This window comes from Pteropus medius, unplaced genomic scaffold (assembly GCF_902729225.1).
Source record: "Pteropus medius unplaced genomic scaffold, Ma_sr-lr_union100, whole genome shotgun sequence".
Classification (NCBI taxonomy): Eukaryota; Metazoa; Chordata; class Mammalia; order Chiroptera; family Pteropodidae; genus Pteropus; species Pteropus medius.
In genome coordinates this window covers 18,604,846-18,631,357 of record NW_024349801.1, presented here as the reverse complement: position 1 = coordinate 18,631,357, position 26,512 = coordinate 18,604,846, and the positions used below count along the sequence as shown (strand labels likewise).

Below are 26,512 nucleotides of genomic sequence, written 5' to 3'. Positions count from 1 at the left end.
GGGCTCCAGACTCTTCTACTCTGTACTCTTGGCCTAGGAAAGCTCAGCCTCTCCTCCATCTGCTCCCTTTCTGCTCATTCTGCAAGCTTCTACTTGAACACATCCTCACTGACATCTTCTCCAATTCCCCAGAGCAGGAATCCCCCTGACCCCCTTCTCTCTCTCTTTTCAAGACATTTTTAGGCTTCTGTTTAGACTTGTTTGGTCCTAATGCCAACCTCTGAATTCCACACAAGGTTTTGCTTTCCTCCCTGATTAAATCTCTAGGGCAGACACCAGACCTTGTCACCTTTTTACTATGGGTGGGAGGAAACTCAAAACATGATTGATGAACCAATCAATATGGATTCTCTTAAGTTTCTTCTAACACAGAATATACCTGGCCATGGATGTTCCTTTTTAACCTCCTACCACACAGTTACAAGTGACACGTGGGAAAAATGTTTAGTGTTTTTTCCATTTCTATATTTTCAGCCAAATGTCTCTATGTGATACGATGCTAGGACTGAGTGCCAATTATTCCTGTGGGCAGAAGGAAAGAATGACTTGATGGGAGGAGATTAAACAAATAAAGAGAAGGACCAATGCAATGTAATCAGAATAAGACTTTTTCTTAATCTTGTGGGTAAATACCACCATACTGGTGGCAATGGCATTGAGGGCCCCCCATGGCTGAGAGAGAAGCTGCAGAGGTGTTCAGTGCTAGCTCCATAAACTAGTCTCTGGGACAGAGTTTGAGATACTCTGTATTAGATACTGACCCGTGTCATGTGCCACTGGTGAGGAGGAAGACAACGTGTTTTTCCCGAAGGGTGATGATCTCCCCAAATGATGACTCTTCTCAGGAGGCAGGAGTGCTTTCCCAGAATAACCTTTTTGCTCTTTATTCAGCTGCTGCAGCAGATACTCATTAGTTACCACCAGGGACCTGGGACACAGGAGAAAAGGCAGTCATGAAATCATGAAAGCAAAGTAAATGCAATTCAGACCTGAAGTGTTTGCTAAAGACACATGTAAAATGAAGTAACATCTTTAATCAGAAAGAACTGTAAGATTTATGAGTTATTTTAAAAGCGGGTTGATGGTTTCTTTCTTCATTACAGTTCTATTTGATTATGTTCCAGACTGACCATTGCTGTAACATAGTTCTCATTTTATAACAGTGATCGTTCTGTTCTTTCCAAAGCATTTTCGTGATGAGGTAAGTAGAAGCCCTGGGAGATTGGCACCTGATCAGGCTTCCAATTTCTATCTCAAAATCTTAACTTCTACATCTTCTAATCTGTCTTGCTTCTGCAGTTAACTAGTGGTGCTAGTCATGGCCGTATTCTTGGACTCTGATTACCTGTAATGTTAAAAGTCATCAGAGGCTGGCCAGAAAAAAAGAAAGAAAAAAAAAAAGATGCATGCAAAATGCTATTCATTGCAGCAGTATTTGTAACAGCAATATACTGTCAACTTAAATGTCCATCAATAGAGGACTAATTAAATAAATACAGTGGAGTCCTACACAGCTATAAAAAGGAATGATAACTAACTTTACACACCACTGTGAACTGATTGCTTAGATAAAATGTTAAAGTACTATTATGCCTATTTTTATATAATAGAAGGGGAATACAAATATACACTCACACTTATAATGGAAGGCTAGTGGGAGGAAAGGAAAGGATAGAGGAGACAGGTAAGGAAGCTAGAATCGTCTGAATTTATCTCATTTTGTAGATTTGACTTTGGGACGATGTAAATGTTTTACATAATTATAAAACAAGATAAGCTTAAAATAATAAAATTTCCCTGTGAATCAAAAGCAAATTGAAACAAATTAAACCTGTATATTGAATTGATGGCTTAACAACACATAGAAAAATTATTTCGAGTTGCTTTAAAATATAGCAATTTGACTGTACATGACTAAAGAGATATACCCTTATGTTCTCAAAGTGTGGTCCCAGACCAGCTGCAACAGCATCACCAGGAAACTTATTAGAAATGCAAATTCTTAGTTCCCAGCCCAGACCTGCTGATTCTGAAACTCTGGGGGTGGGGCCCTGCAATCTGCGTTTCAACAAGTCTTTCAGGTGATTCTGATGCACACCCAAGTTTGAGAACCATGATTATGCTACCTGCTCTACTTTTGTATATAGTCGAAATAATTATAATGGAAAAAAAAGTAAAAAGCCAACCAGAATGAATCTGGGTCTAATCCTCTGAATATGAAGTTATTCCAAGGAAAATCGGGAAGTGAAGTTTGGGGCTGAAGGTTTGGGGATTGGGGGTCTTATATTTAAAATTCATGGAGTCTTAGTATAGATGTTTGGTAAATCAAAACGTCCAGTGCTTCTCTAAATGTACCAATAATCTTGAGGCCTTTTCTGCGTTGTCTACTCTGCATCCCGAGGATACTATTTTTTGAAGAAGCTGAAGCTATTGAGCTCCTCTGAGGAGAACATGCACATTGGATTCTTTCCCTATCATTCTCTCTGAGTGCTTGAAGTTATCTACTGTGACCAACAGCAGGCAGGCATTTTCCAAAAGAGCCAGATGAGTGATTTTAGGGGTACATAGTGACCAAGACAAACTAGCTGACTCAAAAAGGGTCCTGTTAGAACCAGAGAGAAACTATTTATTATTCAGGTGGTGCAGACCACCAATTCCAGCAAAGACATTTAGTTCCTGGTTTGTCTTGGAAAGCAGTACTTTGATCCCTGAGTTAACTGGCCTAGATACAAGTGGTTTACACACAACATGGAATTAATTTGGAAAGTATATAGATATTAACTTGCCTGTAAAACAAAGGAGACAAAGGGAAGCAAGCATCTGCTTCCAGAAGCCAGCTAGATAACCTATTCCTACCTCTGACTTTCATGGAGAAGGGCCACTGTCTCCTCCAACTTTTTCAGCTGGGCAAGCTCCTGGTTCAGGCAAGCCACTTTCATGTTCAGCTGTTGGTTTTTACGCAGAAGATCATCTACAAAGAATACAGTAGCCAGGGGTAAGCACGATTCCAAGCAGTTAGTCTTTGAGCAGAGCTTAAGTAGTCAGGTGGACATCTTGAAGAACTGGGGGGCCCCTTGTTGTACCCACCTCTACAGTCCATTCACCATTCCCTTCTTTTGAAACCTCAGATATGCTGGCAAGAATATGGAATTTAGCAATAAACAGATCTGAATTAAAATTCTATTACCTAATATCATACATGTTCATTTCTCTGAGATTCACTAGCACATTAGCACTATTTATGAGGATTCAATGAGATAGCAGTCCTCATTTAGTATAGGAAGTCAACAAATATTAGATCTCTTTGTGTTCTCCATTTTAATTTATGAATGTATGTCCTTTGCTACCTATGGAGTATGTGAAAACATCTAGAACTGTGTCAGGTACATAGTAATAACTCAATGAATGCTTGCAGAAACTGAATTTGTAACCAGGACTCTCATACCTAGCTCTCCAAATATGTTACCACTGCCTGCAATAATGAGGTGGTAAAAGCATGGGAACTCTGGTCCTAAGGAAATCAGTCTTTTAGAGCAGTACTTCTTTAACTCCAATATGCTTACAGATCACCTGGGGATCTTCTTAAAAAACAGTCTCTGATTCAGTAGGTCTGAGGTGAGGCGCAATATTCTACATGTCTAACAAGCTCCCCGGTGATGCTAATGTTGCTGATCTGTGGATCACATTTTCAGTAGCAAGGTTCTAGAATGTGGAAAACAGGGCTGAAACAGCTGTTTTATCACCAGAGCCAAAATCCAGTACTGGGCCTCACGGCTGATTGAAAGTGGGTGTCTAGTGAACAAACAATGATCTATTTTCAGAGTAAGTAAGTGGAGATGCCTTGATTATTCAGGCTTGTAAAATCAGATTGTGATGAGACCGAACTCTGTAAATTCAGTATTGACTTTCAAATCAAGTTTTTTCATGTAAATCAAAATGCCCATAATGTTTGCTTAGGGGTGCTGAGTTAGTTATAAAGTCAAAGGTAGACTGGTCTAAATTACGCTAATAATAAAGTAGTACAAATCAAAACTTCAATGGGATATTATTTTTCACTTATCACTATGGCAAAAAAATTTTTTAAAAAAACCTGGGGGAGCAAGGGATGCAAAGGTAGAGTGAAAAGGTCATTCAAATGCATTCATTGCCAACGTGAGTGTTAATTGAAAAACCTTTCTTGGGAGAGATTTAGCAATGTGTTCCAAAAGCTTCAAAAATGTCCACATCTTTTGACCCACTAATTCTAGTTCTCGGAATGTCTCCTAGGAAAATAGTCTGAAACACAAAGATTTATGCACGTAGATATTAATAGCCATATTATTTATCGTAGTATAAATATTAGGACTCTCAGTTCCATCAGAAGGGAAGAAAGACAATCTTAGAAAAGCATTTTCACTCTAGGGTCTTTGCTTTCATTTCAGGTCTTTTGAATGTTTAGAAATTCTTTAAAATTATTTATATCACAAATGGCAGCTTTATAATAGCTAACATTAAAAATAACTATATAGAAGACTAGATGAATAAATATGATATATTCATGTGACATTATAGGAAATGCCTATACTAGTAAATTAATAACACTAGGATGCAGAAATCAGATTGATGATTGCCTAGGGTAGAGTTAATAAAACTGACTGCACAGAGTGTGAGGGAACTTTCTAGAGTAACAGAAATATTCTGTATTTTGATTGAAATGGAATTAAATGAGCATATATATTTGTCAAAACTTAAAATGTGTTCATTTTGTTGTATGTATTATTTTTTAAAAATCAAGACAAAAATTTCGAGTTAAAAATATATGTACAGGAGTATGGTGAACAAAAATATACCAAAAACACTAATGGTAGTTATTGCTGGGTAGCAGGGTTATATTTTTGTGTTTCAAACGTTCCCTAAAGAACACGATCTTCTGCTATAATCAGAAAAAAACAAGTGTCATTCTCAAAAATAATAATGACATTTGTACTCGCTTTACACAGACAAAGAGGTTCTTCTGGTAACTCCAGCCACCTGCCTCACAACTCTCTGAGGCAAGATGATTGTTTCCATTTAGGAAACCATGTGAGCTCTAGATGATGAAGCTTATTAAACAGGTCATCTATAAACAAACAATTGTCTTGGGACACATCACACGTTGCTTTCCTGAACTTACCAAAAGTATGGGACTGGTGACCACTCACGATCTCGGTGGCAGCACCTTCCTCCAACTGCTGGATTTTTTCTGATAAAATAAGGTTTTCCTCCAGCACTCTGACCAGTTTTTGCTTCAAACTTTCCTTTAGATCAGTAAACAAAATACAAACACAGTAAGAATCTGAAATTCTGAGGCATGCTTTTAGAAGACTAAAAGAATAATTCTTCTGTTTAGTGGTAAACTGAATGGAGGTCAGCATCTCTCCTTCTCACTAGAATTTTAAAGGATCGGTAAACATAGTTCAAGTACAACAAACAAATTTATCACATAGAGTTGCTATCTTTCCTGTGAGTTATCCACTACTCTTGCTGAATTAGTGGCCATTTTGCCAAGTGGCCAGCATTCTGAGTCATCTATCTGAAGTTGCTAGAAACAAACTTGATGTCTGAAAGCCTCTAATGTTAAGAAAAGAGGAAAAAGCCTTAAGAATATGAGTCCCTTCTGCCTCTTCCCAAACCAACAGCCTGATGCTCCAGGACTGGCTCCTGACTCAATGCTCTCTGCTCCAACAGAAGGGAGGAAAGACAATCCCAGAGACATCATCATTCCCTCATCGGAATCAAATGCAACCTTCAAGAACATGATCTTAAACATTTTCACTGTAGGGTTTGTTTGTTTGTTTGTTTGTTTAGCATTTTTGAATGAGGGCTAGGATTAAGGAGTCATCCTTGTAGAACCTGTAAGTTGTCCCTGTCCTGGCAAGTTTTGTGTCCCTGATTTACCCAGACTGACTTTTCTGTATTTTTTGGTTCAGGAACATCTAGGTGTTTGTAGTGATGATGATCTCTGTGGCATGGAGCTGTTCTAGTCTTGCTTCTCCGTCTTCTAGTAAAGGAAGGGTAGGAAAGGAAAATAAGAGAGGCATACCATGTCATTAGGGACCACCTGCCCAGCCTCCTTCAATTCCATCTCCCTCCTGCGGAAGGCTTTTGATGTGTCTTCAGGATGTGAGCGACACCATGCCGGAGGAGGAGCAGGGACTACCAAAGTCAGAAGCAAATCTCGGGCAGGACCTGCCAAAAATTCAGGTTGGGCACATAGGCCAATCTTAAAAGCTAAAGCACAGAATGCCTAGTCAATAATTACCAGCTCTGTAGGACAAATAAGGTAATCCAATATCTTCCTTTAACTAGAATTTATTAAAGGGCTGTAAAAAGTCTTTCATGATGGATAAGAAATTATATCCCACATCCTCTATGGAGAAACAACAGCAGACCCTCGTGAATGTGGGTCCTGCACTATTCTCTAGTCACTGAGGAGTGGCTCCTGGGGATAATTTCCTACAAAATGAGAGCAGAGGGTCAATGCTGGAAGGAAGGTAATTGGGTTAAGGCTTCTTTTCCTGCGTGTCTCTTTATAAAATAAAAAAATAAAAAAGTTAAGCCGAAACAACTCTGAAGTTTCTAGTTTTTACTTAAACTTTCTACCACCAAAAGCTCCTTGAATTCTCCCATTAAACAACAACTAAACATATGGGGTCAATGTTTGCAAAACCATTTTCCCCCAAGTTCCTAAACAAAGAAGCCCTAAAAAGAGTCCAGGTCATTTGGTCATTCAAGTTTTATAACTCATAACATTTCAACAGGCATCTCGGAACTCTGATGATCAAACCCAATTTCTATTATATTTTTATTGGCACTTTCCCAAGAGTCATAAAATCCTTTCATAATCATTAACATGACCATGCTGTATTTTACATATCTCATCACTCTACATATTACCCAAAGGCTACCAAAAAAAAAAAAATCACAAGAGGAACAAAACAATTGGTACACGAGGAAAGCAATGATAAATAAACAGAGAAGATTATTTTAAAAATGCAGTTTTGTCAATCACTGTGTTATTGAGAAGTTTTGGTAAGTGATCACAAGAACAATTTTCCTTGCAGAGCAGAAGCAAGGTCAGATCCCTTCTCCAGGAACTGAGAAAGCACTCACTCACTGCAAGCACTTACCTAGAAACTTCTTATTAAGGAGGAGGGACCCGGAGCCAGTCCAGTGCTTATCCACAAGCTCCAGGAGCTGTCTAAGAACAGCGGCCACATGGGAGGTTCTGGCTGAGTTCGGGGGACTGTGGTTTCCTGGCAAACCATGCAAACTGCCCAGGTCACTAGAGAGAGGCTCAAGAAAAAAAACAAAAAAACCAACCATGTCATTCTTACACAATAAGGGAAGTAAGAATCCAGATGTTTAAAGTGTTAACATTAAAAAAAGGGAGGAAAAAAAAAGAAAGATAATGTCATCTTTCAGTTTAGATTCAAAGAGAATATTATTTATGTCCAATGCAAGTACAATAATATATTCAAGGATAATTTCACAGGTAACAGTATCTTATATCATAATTTTCTGTAGAGATTTTTAGAAGAAAACAAAAAATGTTTTGATATTTACATCTATGGCTCAATATAATATGCTATTTAATATGGAAAGATTAAACCTGCAGAACACTTTTTAAAGTATTATATATCATAATATAAAATAGGGAGTAATTTCATAAAATTATAACTCATAATAAGCTTATATTTAGTATGTCCATATATATTAATGCATATTAATATATACTAAATGTGTCCTATAACATTTTAAATGTTAAATGTTATTGTTGGACCCAGTACTAAAGATGTTTTATTCAGTAAGAATCTTATATATATAGGTGTATAGGTAGATCTGTCCAGTAAAATTCACAATTTTAAAAATTATTTAGATTTGTTTATATATTTATTTACTCATGTCTGAATGAATAAAAGAAATTGTGAATTTTAATGGGCAGGCCTATCTATCAATCTTTTCTGTAGGGTCTCATAGACTTCAAGAAAGCTGATATATATAAAAAACAGCCAAATTATTTCTCAATCTTTGGCTCTCTTAATATAAAAAGCTATAGATGATTAATTAACTAATGCTGTTATATCTAACAGCTGTGAAGGAGACCACCAAAGGTAGTGATATGTATGACTTGAGTTACACATGTGGCCTATGATTAATAGGGAAAGGCATTACAAATGGGACAAACATTTATTCAACAGATCTACTAAGCATTGATCATATATGTTGAAAGTTCTGTATGTAAAGGGACTAAGAACATATGAAGAGGTAAAAGATGAGATCCTTTAAGAAGTTAACAATGTGACTGGGCAGAAAAGTCATAAAAAGTCTGGTTATACCACGAGGCCACTTTAGAGGAATTTATCAACAATGAATATTTATTGTGATTGATTTTCATGTATTGGTAATTCTGTGTGTACATCATAGAGCAACCTGGAAACATATGCTTTTATGTATTTTCTTTCAATTATCACAGTGTGGTAAGAGTTGGAGATAATTTTTATAAATTTTGGAATAATTTTGTTAATTTTTATGAGTATTAATTTTCAGCAAATTATGGCATTTTAAAATAAATTTTAATAATTTGTTCTAAAATCAGTTGTTAAAAATAAATTTTCTAATCATAAATTCATGATTTTGTGTATCATGGGATTATTTAAAATAATTTTTTAAATGCTCTTTTTAGCAATTTTCTGACTTATACCTTTCTAGAAACTAAACAGTGTATTCCTTTCATATTTATATTCAAGTGACTCTTTTATAGATTTTTCCCCTAAAAGGGAAAAAGAAATGGGAGTTTTTAAGATTGTCCAGAAAAGTGCATGGAGATTTTAATTGCTATTTTAATAATATATATGAAATAGAGGTGAAAAAATTTCCTAGAACATGTCTTATGAATATAGCACCCCAAACATCCTAAGTGATGCTGTACCTTCATCCTAACTAAATACATTAACACACAGTGCTCTTGTCTGGAAAAACAGGCATCCATAGCTGAAAATGGAAAAAAGGGACCGAAAAGCCAAGAAGTATTACAAGACTGCCCTCTTTGGTGCACAAAAATTATAACCACCTCTGAAGTTTTGAAAACTGAATAGAAAGTATTTAAAGTGTCAAAAATAATTTTTTAAAAAATCAACCTTGTAAACCCATGCTAATGTGCAAAAAGATTTCCCACAACTGAAAAATTAGTGACTAGAAATAGTTGTTTTTAACCAAATCTCCTGCTTCCTTACAGGGCAGTAAATGATTCAATAATAAATTATTCATTTGACAAAAGATCATGGGTCCTAGGAAAGAAAGGTCTCTGAGAACTGTGATTCTTTTAAATAAAGAGGAGGTGGCTTCATGATGAATGGGGGGCATGAAGAAAAATTAATGTTCAAACAAATGAAAAGAGAGTAGAACGCATTCTTCACGGAGGGATGTATGCAAAGGCAGTGACAAAACTTAATTACTGAGTACAAACTGAATAATAACACTACCATACTACAATTTAAAAAAAATGAATTATAGTACATATGTGCGAATGGTTCTTGATTGTTGTTCATTCTCTGAACCACTCTCATCTAAAAATATCTTGGATAATCTAACTCATCTCTGCTTGCTGGTACTTCAGAAAAAAACTGTAATAATTTTAATTTCTAGACAGAAAAGCAATGCTTTTAGAAGAAAGGTCTCAAGCAAGTTTGTCCCTTGTGGTCGAAGCAAATGTGTAAACTGATAAACATTGGTGCTACAGAGATCATTCTTCAGCCAACTTCTGCATCTCTTTCTATGGTAAACTGTCTACCACTTTTTATTATCAAAATACTTCCCCACCATGTTTATGCTCTGGAAGTAGATTCTCCCTGTGACAAAAATGAAGAAATGTGGCAGAAGGGGAATGACTTTCCCAAGGGCAGAAGAATCACAGGCTTTGGACTGGCAGCATTAACCACTGGCCTCTGAAAATTCTTTGAATTTCTAGCACTCTTGGTCAGAACCACCACCACCCGCAACTCAACACCATTCTGGTCTTGCATCTGAGGTGTTTCCTGCACAAGCACAAACAAGCCAACACTTGCCTCACTGCCTGTAGCATCTCTGAAACCATGCTTTGGATTCAGGGTGGCAAGGATATTGTCCTTCCGTTTGAATCCTCTCCTCGATGGGCTTAATGACCTCTTGGTCAAACTCTCTCTGTTTTCTGAAGTCCAGTAGGCAACAGCAGAGTCCGTAGAGTGTCTCCCAAGGCGGAGTTGTTTGGGAAAGAACCATGTGCTGGTGTTAAATCCCCGAGGCTGGTGGATAATTGTTGCTCTACATTGACCAGCAGAGCAGGGTCACTGTTGAAATGGGTTGTGGCATACAGATCTGTGAAGAAAACAGGCTGAGAGATGAACCTGCTCTTCAACTCATGTCTCACTTTCATCTTTATCCCACCTAGAGTCCAAGGGTCATAATCACCTCTCTCCAGTACACACCCTCAGCTCTCTGGATCCTTTCTCTCTTCCTGCATCTGACAAAACCGTAACTCTGGTTAAATCCAACTGTCCACATACTCCTTGCCTATACCAAGGCAGTGGCTGGAGAACAATATGCATCTCTTCTCACCATCTTCACTTTAAACTCATGACCACTATCTTAACTGGGCCCTTGTACTGCACAGCTATCCTATACATTTTTAGTCAATTTACTCTTCAATTCTCTGGGATGACTATTTCACATCTCTCTTCTCCTCCTTCCTCACTCTCAGGTGCTGATCTTTTTATTTCCCTAGGAAAAGCAGAGGCAATCAAAGGAAACATCTATGTGATCCCATCACTAAATCTACCAACTCACCTGTTTTTGTATGCATAAATTCTCTGACTTCCTTCTTGTTATAATAGATGAGCTGTCTGTGCTTCATCTAAGGCCAACTTTTCCCCTGGTGGACTGGACTCCATCTTCTCTTGACTACTCAAGGATTTTTTTTTCTTGTAATTGTCTCTTTTCTCTCTTGCATTATCATTTTCCCCTCTACTGGATAACTTTTATCACGATTTCCTTGATCCCATCCCACCTCCAACTACAATTCCATTTCTCTGCTCCTCTTCACTGCAAAAGTCCTTGAAGGAAGGGATTGTTTTTATTCAGTAACTCTATTGCCTTTCTTCCAATTCTTTCTTGAACTCACCTCAATAAGGCTTTTGTTAACCAGTCTCCTGAAGGCACTCACTAACACGCCGCCAAATACTATAATCATTTCTCAGTTGCAGGCTCACTCTCTCTCATTTAAGAACACCTGACACTATATTGACCACTCCCTCTTTCTTCAAACATATCCTTCACTTGGCTTCCAGAACATTATTCCCTCTTGGCGTTTTTTCTTCTACTTTACTGGCTGCTTCTTTCTTGCTCTCCATGTGGATTTCTCTGCATCCACTGCATTTCTAATTGTTGGTGGGCTCAGGATTAGTTGTAAGATTCCTTTTCTATATAGAGTTACTCCCCAAGTGAGATCTTATCCAGTCTCAGTTTTAATGCCATCCACACACTTTTAATTCCCTGAACTCAATACTATGTCTAATTGTCAAATTGGCATCTCTGAGAAGTTTTAATAGGTGCCTCAAACTTAAGATGTCTAAGACCAAACTCTTGATATCTACTGTAAAATCTATTCATCCCACTTTTTTCCATCTTACCAAATGATAACTCCATTCTTCCAGATATTTAGACTCAGAACCTGGAACGACCTTCTTTCTCTAAAATTTCATCCTCAATCTATCAGCCGATCATGGGATGTTATTTTCAGAACATATTCATAATCAATACTTCTCACCACCACCACCACTATCTCTCTAGCCCAAGGTATCTTCATCTCTTATCTGGATTCTAACCTCTTAAATGGTTTTCTAAATTTCTACCCTTGCTTACTATTTTCTATTCTCAACTTAGAAGCCACAGGAATTCTTAAGTTAGATCATGTTACTCCTCTGCTTCAAACTGCCCAATGGCTTTTGGTCTTACTCAGAATAAAAGTCTGACTTCATCTACACACTTCACCACCCTCACTCTGCTGCAGCTGCACTGGCCTCCTTGTTGTTCCTTGAACATGCTGAGCATGTTCTAGGCTCAGAAACTTTGCACTTACTATTTCTACTGTCTAGAAAGTTTTTCCCCTCTTATTCACATGGTTTACGCTTTTACTTCATTCAGGTCTCTACTTGTATATCTCATCAGAGACACTTTCCCTGACCATTCTGTCTAAAACATCACTTCTTCCTTATTGTACTCTATACTCTTATTTTATTTTTCTTCATAGCACTTATCATAACCTGACATATATTTATATGTTAACTTGTTTATCATATGTCTTACCCCTTTAGAATAGAAGCTCTATGAAAGTAGAGATTTTTTATTATGGTAAAATATACATGGAATTGTATTTTTATTTGCTCCTTTATCTGCAGGGCTAGAACATTATCTGGCACATAGTAGGTATTCAATAAATTTTGTTTAATAAGTTAATAAATAACTGGAGTGGTCTCCATCACTTACACTGAAACTAGCTTTTCCTGAAAAAGTAACTCAGAATAGAAGACTAAATGCTACTAGAAATATGTCCTGGGATGCTATTTAACTAAAACAACATATATGAAGCTCACATGTCTACAGTATATTTTTATAATATATCTCACATTTCTCTAATATATTTGTCATGTTAGACTCATACCCTGTAGATTTCTGGAGGTTCCATGGACCACTGGTAACTCTGAAATATAACTTAAGAAATGCTAATGGAAATTAAGAAGTGTTTATTCAAAGTTTCCAGTTATACATTCCATCTTCATGCCTATAGAAAAGACCTATAAATTGACAGGCAGCTATTACCTGAACTAAGCTTCAAAAGCCTTCCAGTGCTGGAGTCAGGGTTCGACAGAGAAGTCAGTAAGTCTCCACAGGAATGGGATGTGGCAGCCTTCATGTCATTTGAAGGCTTTATGCTATATTCTCGGTAGTTCTTGCTTCTCTGAGGTCTTTTACCAAGACTTCCATGCAGGGATAGAGTTTGAGAATGATGACTATCGTAGTTTTCCAGACCAACATCTGAAGGTAACTGATAGGGATGAATCTGGCTAGAATCACCCACATCCAGGCGTTTACCTAATAAGGCATCATGGGTAAGCTGATAAGTATCAGGTTTTGGTATCAAGTCCTTTTCTGGAGAGGAACCTGAAGACTTATTGTCCAAAAAAGATATTCGGTATCCTTCTCTAGCCATCTTCTCTGGGGATCGAACTGTGGACTGGCAAGATGAGTAGTGTCTGAATTCTAACCGCCACCGAGGGAGTGAAAAAAAAAAAGAACAAAATACAATGAGAAATCTTCTTGGCCCAGTTAGGGTACCTCTGTACATTGGACATACCTCTGTCTACCAGAAAAAGTTGTCAGGAAGAGATGGCTTACAATTTTGATAAACAGTAGCATTAAGTGATGAAAGGACTTCTACATGGAACAACAAAAAGTATGTAGGACATTGTGTAAACGGTGAAGAATCTGTAATATTCCGGAGATAAATTTCATGCTAACTTAATCCCCTAGAAATTTGCTCCTAAAACTGTAGCATCAGAGTTTTCTAGACACTATTTTCATATAAAAATTTGGTGCACCCCACATAACAATACTTGTTTTCTTATGTATTCGGTCTATAGTCCATAGTTGGTAGGTCTATGATTTCATAGATTCCCTGCAGTAAAACTAAGCCCACTCCCATCCCTAAACTCCACCCAGAGGTTCTAGGTTCACACATTGGGAACCACTATTCTAAGCCAATTAAATGGCAGGGAAGGCAAAACCTGTGAAATTCCTAACCCAGCCATAAAGCATTTCTCTCAGATAGCTGGATCTGTCATCTCCAAAAAGCCTCAGAGTGGGGCAGGTAGAGCAGCAGACAAAAAGAGAAGTCTTTGTGTTCTTTGGGGCTTTCAGAGCTGTATATGCTTAAAGGGCTTCCTTAGAAAATAAAAAAATACTATATCTGAGTTAGCCACATAAACTTAAAAAAAAAGTGGAACCAAGTATATAGATTTTTATAGGTCTTATATAGGACCTATAAGAATATCAATGTTTTACCCAGGATGAGCCTATACAGGGAGGGAAAGGTTATAGAACCATATCTTTACATAACAAAAAGGATCTAAGAACAAGTAATAAAACTAGATAATTCAGCCCATTCTTCCTGTTGAAGACATTAACAAAGTGGGGTGATATAGGTTCTTAAAAGTATTAAAGGGCTAATGAGCTGGTGAGGAATTTCTAGGCCAAACTGTAGGGAACAGCCAGAAATCACATAGGTAAGTCTAGCACTTAAAGTCATTTTTACACTAAGGAGTCTTAGGGTGACAGGTATAAAAGTCCAAGTCCAGGATCCATCCACGGTAAAGAGTATGATAGATCACTGCACATTCCCACTCCTCCCACTCCACATTAAGATGGAACCCTGAGCAACATACAACCTTCAGAGTAAAGGTAAACTGGAAATAAACCAGCTCTTATATTGACTGGTAATCCAAATTTGCATCATCTGGATGGTCCAGGGACCCTCAAATTTTGAGTTTGGATTAAAGTGATCCCAGACTAATAGTGCCCCAGGCTCCTAGTAGAAGCAAATGAAAAACTGACCTGGAAAATATATCTTTATGCATGACTTTGAATCATTCCTACAAATAGTTTTTCAAATACAATAGCCAAAACAAACAAACAAACAAACAAAATAAAACAACATGAGCAAGAATGAGTAGAGAAAAAATAGACAACACACACATACCCACAAAAACTTCAGATATTGGAATTAACAGATGTGACTAAACAACAGCTATCCTTACTATGTCTAAAGAAATATAAAACAGGCTGGAAATTTTTTACTTATAAAAAAGTGATCCAACATATTTGAAAAAAAAAAATCAAATTTATAGAATAAAAAGAACTAAATTAAGAATTCAGCAGACAGCATATTAAACACAACTGAATAGTGAACTTAAAGATGAGTCTGAAGGCATTATCTAGAATGCAGATCAGACCAAAAAAAGATGAAAAATATAAAAGAATAAGAAATAAAATGGACAATGTGAAAATCTCTGACATATGTTCACTTAATCAAGGGTCACAAGAGGATAAGAGAGAAAAAATTGGACACACAATATTTAAAACACTTTCCAGAACTAATGATACACAATCATAGAGTCAAGTGTAATAAATACCAAACAAGATAAATAAAAGAAATACACACAACATAGTAAAACTACGGAAAACCAAAGCCGACTAGAAACTCTTAGAAGCAGCCAGAGAGAAAAAAAGACAGATTATTCTTGCAGGAGCTGACTTCTCAAAACCAACCACAATAGATAGAATATAGTAGAATATCTTTAATATTCTGCCAATCTAGAAATTTATACCCATCAAAAATACCCTTTAATAATGATGGTGAAATAGGGGCATTTTCAGAAAAAAACTGAAAGAGTTCATCACCAGTAGACCTAAACAAAAGGAAATTCTAAAATATATACTACAAGCTAGAAGAGAAAATAGTCACAGAAAAGAAATCTGGGGTGAAAGAAACGAAAAGCGAAGTGGTAAATACATGGATAAATTTAAATAAACATTGACTCTATAAAAATAATACATTATGGGTTTTAAAAAAGTATAGAGAATTAAAGTTTATAATAGTAACATAAATCAGAAGGAATTAAAGGGAATAAAGTACTTTAAGGTGTTTGAATTATCCAAGAGAAGAGTTATGGTATTGATTAATTTTAAAATTGTATAAGTTAAAGACACATATTGTAGTTTTGGAAATGATACTAAAAGTGTAGAAAGAGTGTATAACTTACAAACTAGTAGAGGGGAAAAAATGGGTGAATAAAAACAATAATAAATCCAAAAGAAGGCAAGAAAGGTAAGAAACAAGGAATAGTCAGCCAATACAAAAAGTCAAGAACAAAGGAAGTCAGAATATCCACTCTCCAACTAGAAAAGCCTCATAGAACACTAAGCGTTCAGAACACCCCTCACAAAAGCAGAAAAGAGTTAGTTGACCACATAGGGCCCCAGGGCTGAGACATCTCCATCTTCTTTCAAATCCCATCATATCTAGATTTCTCTGATTAGTGTGGTGAAAAATACTCAGTGAGCAAAATATTTACCATCTTCCTGATGATTATCACTTGGCATCTCCCTTCTTGCCACTTCCTGCATCTAAAAAAAGTTTGAAAGTTTAGGAGAAGGTGAGCTTACTACACCAGAACACTTTCCTGTTAGTGAGCAAGTCCATCTTTGCAAACTAGAAAAACAGACCTGCAAGCAAAGCTCCAGGTTTTAGCCTATTTTTAAACAGCCAAAATGCAAAGTTTCCAGAGTTGCTTTGGAGTACGTAAGGAGAATCCTTGAAAATACAAAATATCCTTAGCTAATAAAGGACACACCAGTGAAATACTCTATTTTCCCTGAAATACTATATTTTCCCTTCTATATTTTAGAATTTTCCCTGCTTCTAAAACATATATCGGTATATATTTTAACTCAGCATAGAAGTTATATGGCACCACCCTTTCTACCTTTTTTTTTTTTCCCCCATTTGAAGAACACTCATATTTTTTTACTTTCTGGTAAAGCTGAGTATCAACCACAGGAGCTACTGGGAGTTTTAATAGGCTGAAAATTAATCTAAGGCACAATTAAGCAAGGATTGATACAAAATGAGAAGCCATCTAGGGTTTCCTTTTTCAAAAATCATCTTAAAATATTTAGTGTCTTTTTGGTAGTTATGCAGGGAAAGAAATCCCACTTCCTATTTCTTAAATGAAAAGGATACACAGCAAGCTATTTATTTTCCTTTTTTCTTTCACTTCAAGAAGTAATTTCAAAGAATTTTTTTTTTTAATCTAAAAAGAGCTCTTTAACTATGGATTGGTGTATCCTTTGTCTCCATTTTCTTTAAATCAATACTAAGATATTAAAAATGGTAACAGATAGTTTCTATGCCACCCAAGTAGAATCCTTAAAACAAACAAACAAAAAAACCACAACTAAATGCTAATCTGTCTTTTTACAAGATGAAGGTATTATATACTCAAACTGAAAAAAATCTTACTAATGTTTTACTAATAACAGTGTTGATTACCCAAATTGTGAATTAATCCGAGTCTTTGCTTCTTTTTTTCTCTTTCTGGCTATTTTCACCAATTTCATTGCTCAAAATTTATCAAAACAATGTATAGAAAAGAAGAAGTTGAATATAAAGAAGTCAGTTCTGCATTATATTCACTAATACAAATATGTCTCACATAATGGTTGTATCCCCCCTCCCACCAATTTTTTCACTAAAAACCTCTTTAAAAAATTCCATCTTGCATGATCTCTACTTCCCTACTGCCTACAACTTCTATGCCTTCTTTATTTTTTCCTTTCCTTTTATTTTTATTTTGTTCCAATGAAGAGGTAGCTTTGGGAAAGCAACCGCTAAGATGTAAGATTCAGTTATTAAAAGACAAAGGTAGAAAATGTAAGAAGCAAAGTAACAGGAGATGGTGACATTGGGTAGAGAGGAGAATCTTTAAAACCAGCCCATAATTATAATAGTTGCATTCCTGTTTGAGGGCCAAAATACCTAGCATAAAATGTGCTAAAGCTATATGTATAAATATACTGCATTTGATGACAGGTTAGTGGGGGGAGATTGAAATTAATGAAGAAGGTCCTCTGCATTTTGTCCTGCCTTTCTCTTTTAAAGGATCTAAAATGCCTTCATCAAACAAGTCCTCTTAGACCGTCAGAAATAATTGGAAGTCCACTGAATTACTAATATTAATCACTGACTAGTCAACAGATTAGCAGGAAAGTGAATACATTACCTGTGTCCCCAGTGGGAAAGTGTCTAATTTCTGATCTGGTATACTGTTGCCTTGGGTTGCAGAAGTGCCCATTAGGGAATCCTTTATTTCCCGGTTGGGGAAGGGAATAAAAAGTCCTTTGTTTGAGTCTGTGTTAAAAGAAAAAGCACACAATGAAGCACTGACCAGATGTCAAAGGCAACATGTCTCATGGAAAGATACTAGAAGTAAAGTCACAGGATCGAGAGCTAGTTCTGGTGCCATCACTTGGAATCCATGTGTACTTGGGCAAATTGCTTAACCTCTCTGAATCTCTCACTTAGTTTGTAAAACAATGATAACAACACCTAACCTGCTTATCTCTTAGGGCTGAAGTGAGGTTAAAACAAGATAATGGTTATGAAATGGCTTCATAAAGTATGAAGTGCTCAAAAGAAATTAAGAAAAAGGCAAATAGTTTGCACATTTCCTAAGTGAATAAATAATGAACTTTGAGACTAATTTAACACTCTCCATCAACAGAGGAAGATAGCTGGGAACAGACTCCTGACAGCATGTATGTCCAGGGCTCTCATCAGCAGTCTACGGTGACTTGTCATTTAAAACCAACATCTTTTGCCTTGATTTCCTTATTTAAAAAAGAGAAAGACTAATCAGGACCTATTTTATAAAGAAGAATGCTAAATGCTTAGGTATCCTAGTATTTTTTTTTTTGCCTATGATTAGAGCAACAACTTAAAAAAAAAGAAAAAAAGAAAAAAGAAAAGAAAACTTCATTCTAATCCTGGCTACCCTGGAAACTTTTATCAAAAAGAGCTAGTTAGGATTTCTATTACTTATATAACATTTGCACAAAAACTTTTGCACATTCTTGATCAATACTTACTAATTGTAGAATTCTGGGATTGGGGGTTTTCTGGGGGAACTTGGATGAAAATAAGAGTTTTCTGTTTAGGGAGGTTTTTAATCTAGCAGGATTGCGTAAGAATTAAATAGTTTTAAAAACTTGAACCTTAGTCAAACAGTGTGTTCTTCTGTTAGTTCTCATCTGCAGGCTCTGACAACAGAAAGCCCCTAGAAGCCAGGGCAACTGAGAATACAGAGTGAATAAAGACAGCCTTTTGAAAATCCAAAAGTCCACTGGGGCTCTAAAATGTATCCAATATCCGAGCTGCTTTCTGAGACTGAAACGTCCTATTATTTCGTCACAAGATGCTCTTCCACCATTGTACTCACAGACTACTTTTCTCAAAGTAACACAAACTCTCAAAGTTTATGTTCTCTGGTTCTTATAGTAGTAGTAATAGGGAAAACAAGGTGAAGCAGAAATTTCTGGTTTTAACCTTATTCTTAGTAGAGAATGAGAATGGTTACTAAGCTGTGACTTTGGGTTCAGGGTTCCTCTTACCCTTATTCTACAGAACAACACTTACACTCCCATGTGTCCCAGACACTAGCTGCTCCATCCTGGTTTTCCTCCTACTGTATCAGTGCCATGGTGCTCTTCTAGATTCACAAGCTTTTTCTTTCAACCTACTTCTTGTTTCAAGCAAATTACCCAAGGTCTAAACTCTTTGCTGAATGCTAGCATAACTTCTCTTTGGTTTCAGCTATCAATAAAATTTGGATGACCTTAAGTCTAAATTTCTTAATTCTGATCTCTTTTGCTGTCCTGGCCTAGGTTTCTTGAACTGCCCCCCAAACAGTGCCTCATAGACAACTGAAAAGTCAGTATTTTCTAAACTGAACTCATTATCTTCACTACCAGGCCTACTTCTTCTAGTGGCCCTCACCTCCACCCCCAACCTGCATCTTAATCTTGGCATTATTGCTCACCTAGTCCCTCAAAATAGAAACTTGTTCTTTGACTCTCACTCATCTCAAATCTCAATTAATTAACAAGTTCTTTGGAGGGGGGAATCTTTATTTTAATTGAGATATAATTCACATGCCATATAATTCACCTTTTTACAGTATACAATTCAGTGACTTTTAGTATATTTATAAAGTCGTGCAACCATCATCACTATCTAATTTCATCACCCCAAAAGAACCCAATTAGCTGTCACTCTCAATTCTCTCCTCCCTACCGGGCCCTGTCAATATACTCTCTGACCTAATATACTCTCTGCCTATTCTGGATATTTCATGCAAATGGAATAATATTATATTTGCCCTTTTGAGTCTGGTTTCTGTCATTTAACATTGTATTTTCGAGATATACATTGTAGCATATTTAAGCTGAATAATATGACTTATATGGATATGTCATATTTTGTTTATCCATCAGTTGGTGGACTTTTCGGCTATAATGTTGCTTTCATGATTGTACAAGTCTTTTTGTAGATGTGTTTTCATTTATCTTGAATATATACCTAGGAGTGGAATTGCTGGGCCAAATGGTAACTCTATGTTTAACTTTTTGAGAAACTGCCAAACTGTTTTCCAAAGAAGCTATATTATTTTATTTTCTCACCAGCAATATGTGAGGGTTCTAATTTCTCCACATCTTCACAATCACTTGTTATGTCCTTTTGATTCTAGCCATCCTGGTGGGTATTGAAGTAGTATCTTCTTATGGTTTTGATTTGCATTTTCCTAAGGGCTAGTGATGTTGAGCATCTTTCATGTGCTTGTTGGCTAGCTGCATATATTTTTTGGAGAAATGTCTACTCAATTCTTTGCTCATTTTCTAATTGGGTTGTTTGTCTTTTTGCTATTGAGTTGTAAGAGCTCTTGTCAGATATATGATTTGCAATGCTTTCATTCTGTGAATTGTCTTTTTGATAATGTCCTTTGAAGTACAAAAGTTTTAACTTTTATGAAATCTAATTAATCTATTTTTCCTTTGGTTGTTATGTTTCTGGTATCATATTCAAGATACAGGCTCATACCTAACAAAGAAAAACTGATGCATTGCTCTGCTGCCATTATGACCAAGTATGTCATTTACCACAATTGGGAAAAATAAGGAAAAAGAAGCAGTTTGCATTTTGAGATAATTATTTTTTTGTCTTATACCACAATTAATTTTTTTCTGTAAAAGAAATCCAGCACTTAATTCAAAAAGCAAATGTAATTATGAAATTGTTGTCTAGTCAGGTTTTTACACCCTCATAACCAGTGTGATAGAACCATAATTCAATATATTTTTACCACTGAAAATTGTTTGATATTTGTAATGGCAGAGAAATAGCTTTAAAATGTTGATACAGGTACAAATAACTAATAGTTGGCTACTTAACTACCAGTAATCATACCTGGATAAGGCCTTGTTTCATACATTTGGCCAACAACCTTGCAATTCATGTAAAGTTGAAACAGAGATGAACTGTCCAGATCCCCTCCAAAGAAGGACTTGTTGCCCAGATATGGGCAACAAAAGCTGTTTTGCAATTCAGAGTCTGCCTCAGCTATAGAGAACTACCTCTTGATGTCATGCCTTTTCCACAGGTAGTCTACATCCAGTGACTGAATGAGGCCCAGGCATTTGCCTGGTATGAGCAGTCCTTGCTCTAGAGCTCTTACTCTGCTCAACCTTCCTTCCTCTTTCCTTTCACTGTTGATCTCTAATAAACATCTTGTACTCTAGATTCTGCTGAGACAAATTTTTAAGAGCAGAAATGACTTGTCTAGCACTAGTCTCCAAAATAAGTAACAACAATGAAACTCGGAGCTATTTTAGGGCTGGAGGAAAAGCGTTCGTTTGTGTTTAGCTTGAGGGGCTGGAAAGTTATCCAGTGGTGATTCCAGGTGTATATTACTAGTTGGTCAACAGAAATGGGGGACTGGTGCAGAGAGACTGGTACAGGTTGTCAAAGCTAGACCAGTATATTTAAGAGTCATCTATAGGGAGAAAATAAAAGCAAGCTATGGAAAGAGATGAGATCAATAAGGGCAAAAAAGAGAGAAAAAAGACAGTCTGAAGACATAGTCTAGGTATGCTTTTTTTTAGGGGTACGAGGAAAGAGAGAGGAACCTTTGAAAGAGACAAAGATTATGTGGTTAAGAGGCAGATCCAAGACAGTGGAGTGTCCCTGCCTATTCTAAATAATTGGTGAGAGAGTACTGTTTTGCACAACTGAGCTAGTGAAAACTGTTCTCTAGTAAGTTTTCTCCTAGCCTACGGCAAGACCATTAACATGGCATAACCACTTCAGTCATATTGAATTATTAACAGTGCTTACAGGCCACACTCCCCAGGGATCTAGCGCAAACATGATTTTCAGTGGAAAGTAAAGCTCTTTAAAGTTTCAAAATAGCAAAATAAATTTTATATTAAAAAAAATCTAGGCAACAGCTGGAGCTTCTAAGAACCTTTAGAAATGGGCCCTGTGTTTAGTAAAGCAGTTTGTTCTTAGTAGAGATTGTGTACTTTAAAACATTTTAATTCATGGAGTGAGTCTTTGAGTGCACTAATGACATAATATAATATAAATGAAGTTTAATTTCGCTCATACAAAAAGGCAAATTTTATTTCAATGTATCTTTGTCTTTCTGAAAATGGATATATAAATGCTTGTACTGAGAACAAAGACAGGAAGGCTATATACCAAATTAACTGAGATTCTCTTTAGGGGACAGGCTTATGAGTAATTAGAATGTTATTCTTCATGCTTTTCACTATTTTCTAAAATTATTGCAATAAATTTCAAAATACAAAAGATGCTATTTAAAATGAAATAAAGCAATGCATGGTCCATGACCTACATGCATTAAGATTTTCAAGAAAGAGAAATAAAAATCATACCTCACCGTGGCCTATTTTATCATGAAAGACTATGAAAATGACCACATGGATAAAAAGTCAGGAAAATAAAATACTATATGTTATAAAGTGAAAACCCTTAATGTCTAAACTATGCAGTCAATCTAAGTTTTTGCTAAAATTTTAAAGGATTGATTTTTAGAGTCTGTATATAATTTAGTACATCCTTCAAAGGGACAGAGGCCTTGACACAGAAGAAAGTTAGCTCAAGTAAAAGGTCACCCGATGAGTGCCAGGTTAATCCTTAAGGGTCCATTGCCTAATGGAAAGCTTTCTCCTAGCCTGTGGCATGACCATTGATGTGGCATAACCACTTTAATCATATTAGATTACCAACAATGCTTACAAGCAACACTCCCCAGCAATACAGCACAAACATAGGAGATTCTGCAGCTGCAAAAGCTCAAGGTAGAGAAGCCCAGAAAGGCCTGGGTGTGGGCTGCATTGATGCAGATGAGTCATGAGTCTCTGGCTAATGAATCAATCACCTTAGCAATGCTAAAGCATCCTTGGGGATTGGCAGCGCAATTTTCAGGATGTACTAATGATGTAAAGTGATATAAATGAAATTAAACTCTGAGTACAGCTTGTGCTTTGCTGGGTTCTGGCTTAGGCCTGCTCAATAAATGGGGCCCTTCTGGCAGTGAGAAAAAGGAGGTAAAGCACAGTCAGTAAATTTTGTACTTGCTTCAAATCTATGTTATTTCTCAACTATTTTGTCTTCATCCTACCCAAAATTGGCCATGAAAGCTGAAACAACTAATGTTTTAATCATCTGTGATTAGAGAAAGAAAACGTACCAGTTTCGGCCCTGTTATCAACATCAGCACTGACTTTTGATGCAGAGCTCTCACTTGTCACACAGTTTTTCATTGTCTTCTCCCTAGAGCTGCCACATAGAATAATTTATTTAAAATTCAAAAGGTTTCTGAGATCACCAGTAAATGCTATTTAGGAAACACTAATTCATGGTGATCACATTTTTTAAATGCTCTAGAACATATTAATTTCATAAATATTTCAGTTAAAAAGTTAAAGCCACTTTTTAAATTAATCAATTAATTAATTAATTAATTAATGCCTACAGCTCCTGGTCTTCCTAGGTGGTCTCCCATCCAAGTACTAACCAGGCCCGACCCTGCTTAGCTTCCAAGATCAGATGGGATCAGGCATGTTCAGGGCAGCACAGCCATAGACAAAGCCACTTTCTTAAAGTCATATTTTTACTGGTAATATGAGAGAGAAGGATGATGCAGTTCAGTCTTTAAAGTATGAAAGCCAGAAAATTCAGAACTTAGACACTCTGTTTTCTTGACACCAGCTTAAGTCTGAATGGCTGAGACAATAAGATATTTTCTTTTGAATTAAAAAGTACAGGACACAGAAAGGAAGGTTATGCTGCCAAGAATTATACTGGAGACAACTATAGCCATTAGAAAAACAGATAAAAAAGGCAAGTGTTTGCCCCTGACTGATGTACTACAGCTAGATTAGGAAGTACAGTAAGTACAGACAACTTAGATTATGAGCCAGGCATTTTACATCCACCCTTTCATTTAATCATAAAAGTACCCCTATTATCTATTATCTCCATTTTATATGTTGAGGGAACTGGAATTCAGAAAGGCTTAAAGAAAAAACAACTTTCACCCAAGGTTAGAGAACTTTTAAGATAATACTGGGCACTTGAGTAACATTTTGCCTCTAGTTTTGCAATCATTATATGGTAACTAAACAGAAACATGATGATATTATTTGCCTTATCAGAAAGTTTATTAAATTATACATTAATTTGTCTCTATTTCTGTAGTAAACAGGGTACTCCAATGCATTTAAAATTGGAATTAGTTTATAAAATATATATACAAATAATTTTTAAAGAAACATTCCATTTTTTTTCTACTGCAGGGTGAATTTTACTCTATGTAAATTAACCTCAATAAAACTGACTTTAAAAATAGGGAACTAAAAAAAAAAAACAGAGAACTAAAAAAAATAGAGAACTAAGGATGCTTTCTGAGCGTTACATTATAAAACACCTAATGGATTCAGAGCAGAGATAGGCAAAGTCACTGGAAAAGAAAAGGATCTCAGGCCTATAGGCATTGACTCCACTCATTCATCATTCAACAATTTATTTCTTAGTACCTTATATGTTCCAAACACTGTTCTAGGTATTAGATACTGCATAAACAAGACAAGCAAGGTCTTTGCTCTTAAGGAGCTTATGTTCTAGTGAAAAGAAAAGGCAATAAACAAGCAAACCAATAAAAACTCATTTAGGGGAAGAATTTTTAATGTTGTGGGGGTATGTTCATGATATCAAATTTAAAATGAGGAAGCAAATTACTATAAAATAAATGTTATATGTATTTGTCAATTTTTATTAATATATTTATATGTAACATATAATGTCACATTATTATTATATATAAATACACATACATACACATATATATATACCTAAGACTTGGATATTTATCATAATATAACTAGTGTGTATTTCTGGGTAGCGGGATAAACATGAGTTACTATTTTACTTTTTGTGTTTTTTTGTGTGTTTACTTTCCAAATTCTCAACGATAAGCGCACATTACTTTTATCTTTAGAAAAAAATACTAATAGATACATCTATATGTGTCTCTAGGTACACAGATGTAGTTAACTCTTGGTAGCAAAATATGAGGTGATTTTGACTTTTTTCAAGTGTACTTTCCTGTATTATTTAAATTGCTTGTAATGGATTTCTATTTTGCAAAAATAGTAAAGCTACTTTTTTTAAAAGCATGTGTTTTGGGGGTAGAAGATACTGTACCTTATTTTGATAGGATTTTAGTAATAAGGAATAGAAAAGTCTACCATTCAGATACTTTAGAGCTTCAAGGTCTGTTTACTTTTGGTTTTGCAAATGTTTCCTTTATCATCCTTTAACAAATCTATCTCTAACAACCCTGCCCATGATAATGTAATCCTCCTAATTCAATAGGAAAAGACAACATACTGATTTATAACTCTACCAAGAAAGGGTTTGTAAGCATTTATGGAGATGATAAGTTATCTTATAGTGTCTCTGTCTATAAGCTTTGAACAACTTTAGAGAATTTATAACAATTATATACAAAGCAGACCCAATAGTTTAAGAAAGCAGAAATGTTCCCACTGAGGGCTAGATTCTTATTCCAGATAAGTCTCAGTATGTTGAATAGATACTTCTATTCCTGATCTGAAGATTCTTACAATTTGTGGAGATTTCTGCTGGAAAATGAAGAAAGTTAAGCAGGAATTCACTACTCTCTAAGTCCAGACAAACTAAAAAAAATTCTGTAAAGAATCTTCTTACCTTTTTTCCACCTCTAAAAGAAAATTTTCACTGTTACCCAACTGACTAAAATGCAGCTTGGCAGCTTTTCTCTCACTTTCTCGTACGGCTCGGTCATCTGGAGGCAAAAATGGTGATTTGAGCATGTTTCTTTTTTGGAGTAAACAATAGTGAGTCAGAAAACCAAATTCACAGAGTAAAAACCAAAGACTAGTCTTATCCTTTGTTAGAGACAGGTCACAAAATAATGCTATTATGTTGTCACTACAGTAAGTGGTAACTCGGGGAGACTACACAGATACCATAGCAACAACTGCCACATAGGTGTAACCAACTCTGCAGGAAAGTAGAGCTTAGGCAGCAAACAATCCAAATGGCCGAATCTGAAAGCTGAAAGTCTCACCATTTCTGAAAGACTTCATTTAGTCTCCCTACAATAACTTTCCCAGGAGCATATGAAATCAAATTTTATATCAGTAAATGTATACTGAAGAATAAAATTATAAAGAAATACAGAGTAGCTCATTTGAAGGCATATTTATTGTTCCTTGCCAA

At 36.0% G+C, this 26,512-nt stretch overlaps 1 protein-coding gene and 1 pseudogene across 1 annotated transcript; both read right to left on the bottom strand.

Moving 5' to 3' along the window:
- Positions 1-567: 567 nt before the first annotated feature.
- Positions 568-26,512, bottom strand: LRRC36 (leucine rich repeat containing 36). Its single transcript, XM_039888977.1, is given in 12 exon segments — positions 568-928; positions 2,857-2,971; positions 5,153-5,276; positions 6,062-6,207; positions 7,149-7,314; positions 10,086-10,213; positions 10,216-10,374; positions 12,874-13,314; positions 16,185-16,236; positions 17,892-18,019; positions 23,439-23,527; positions 25,979-26,512. Coding segments are annotated over 12 exon segments (1,899 nt in total). The 5' UTR covers positions 26,104-26,512; the 3' UTR covers positions 568-702.
- On the bottom strand, positions 23,717-23,835 carry LOC120581132 (uncharacterized; annotated as a pseudogene).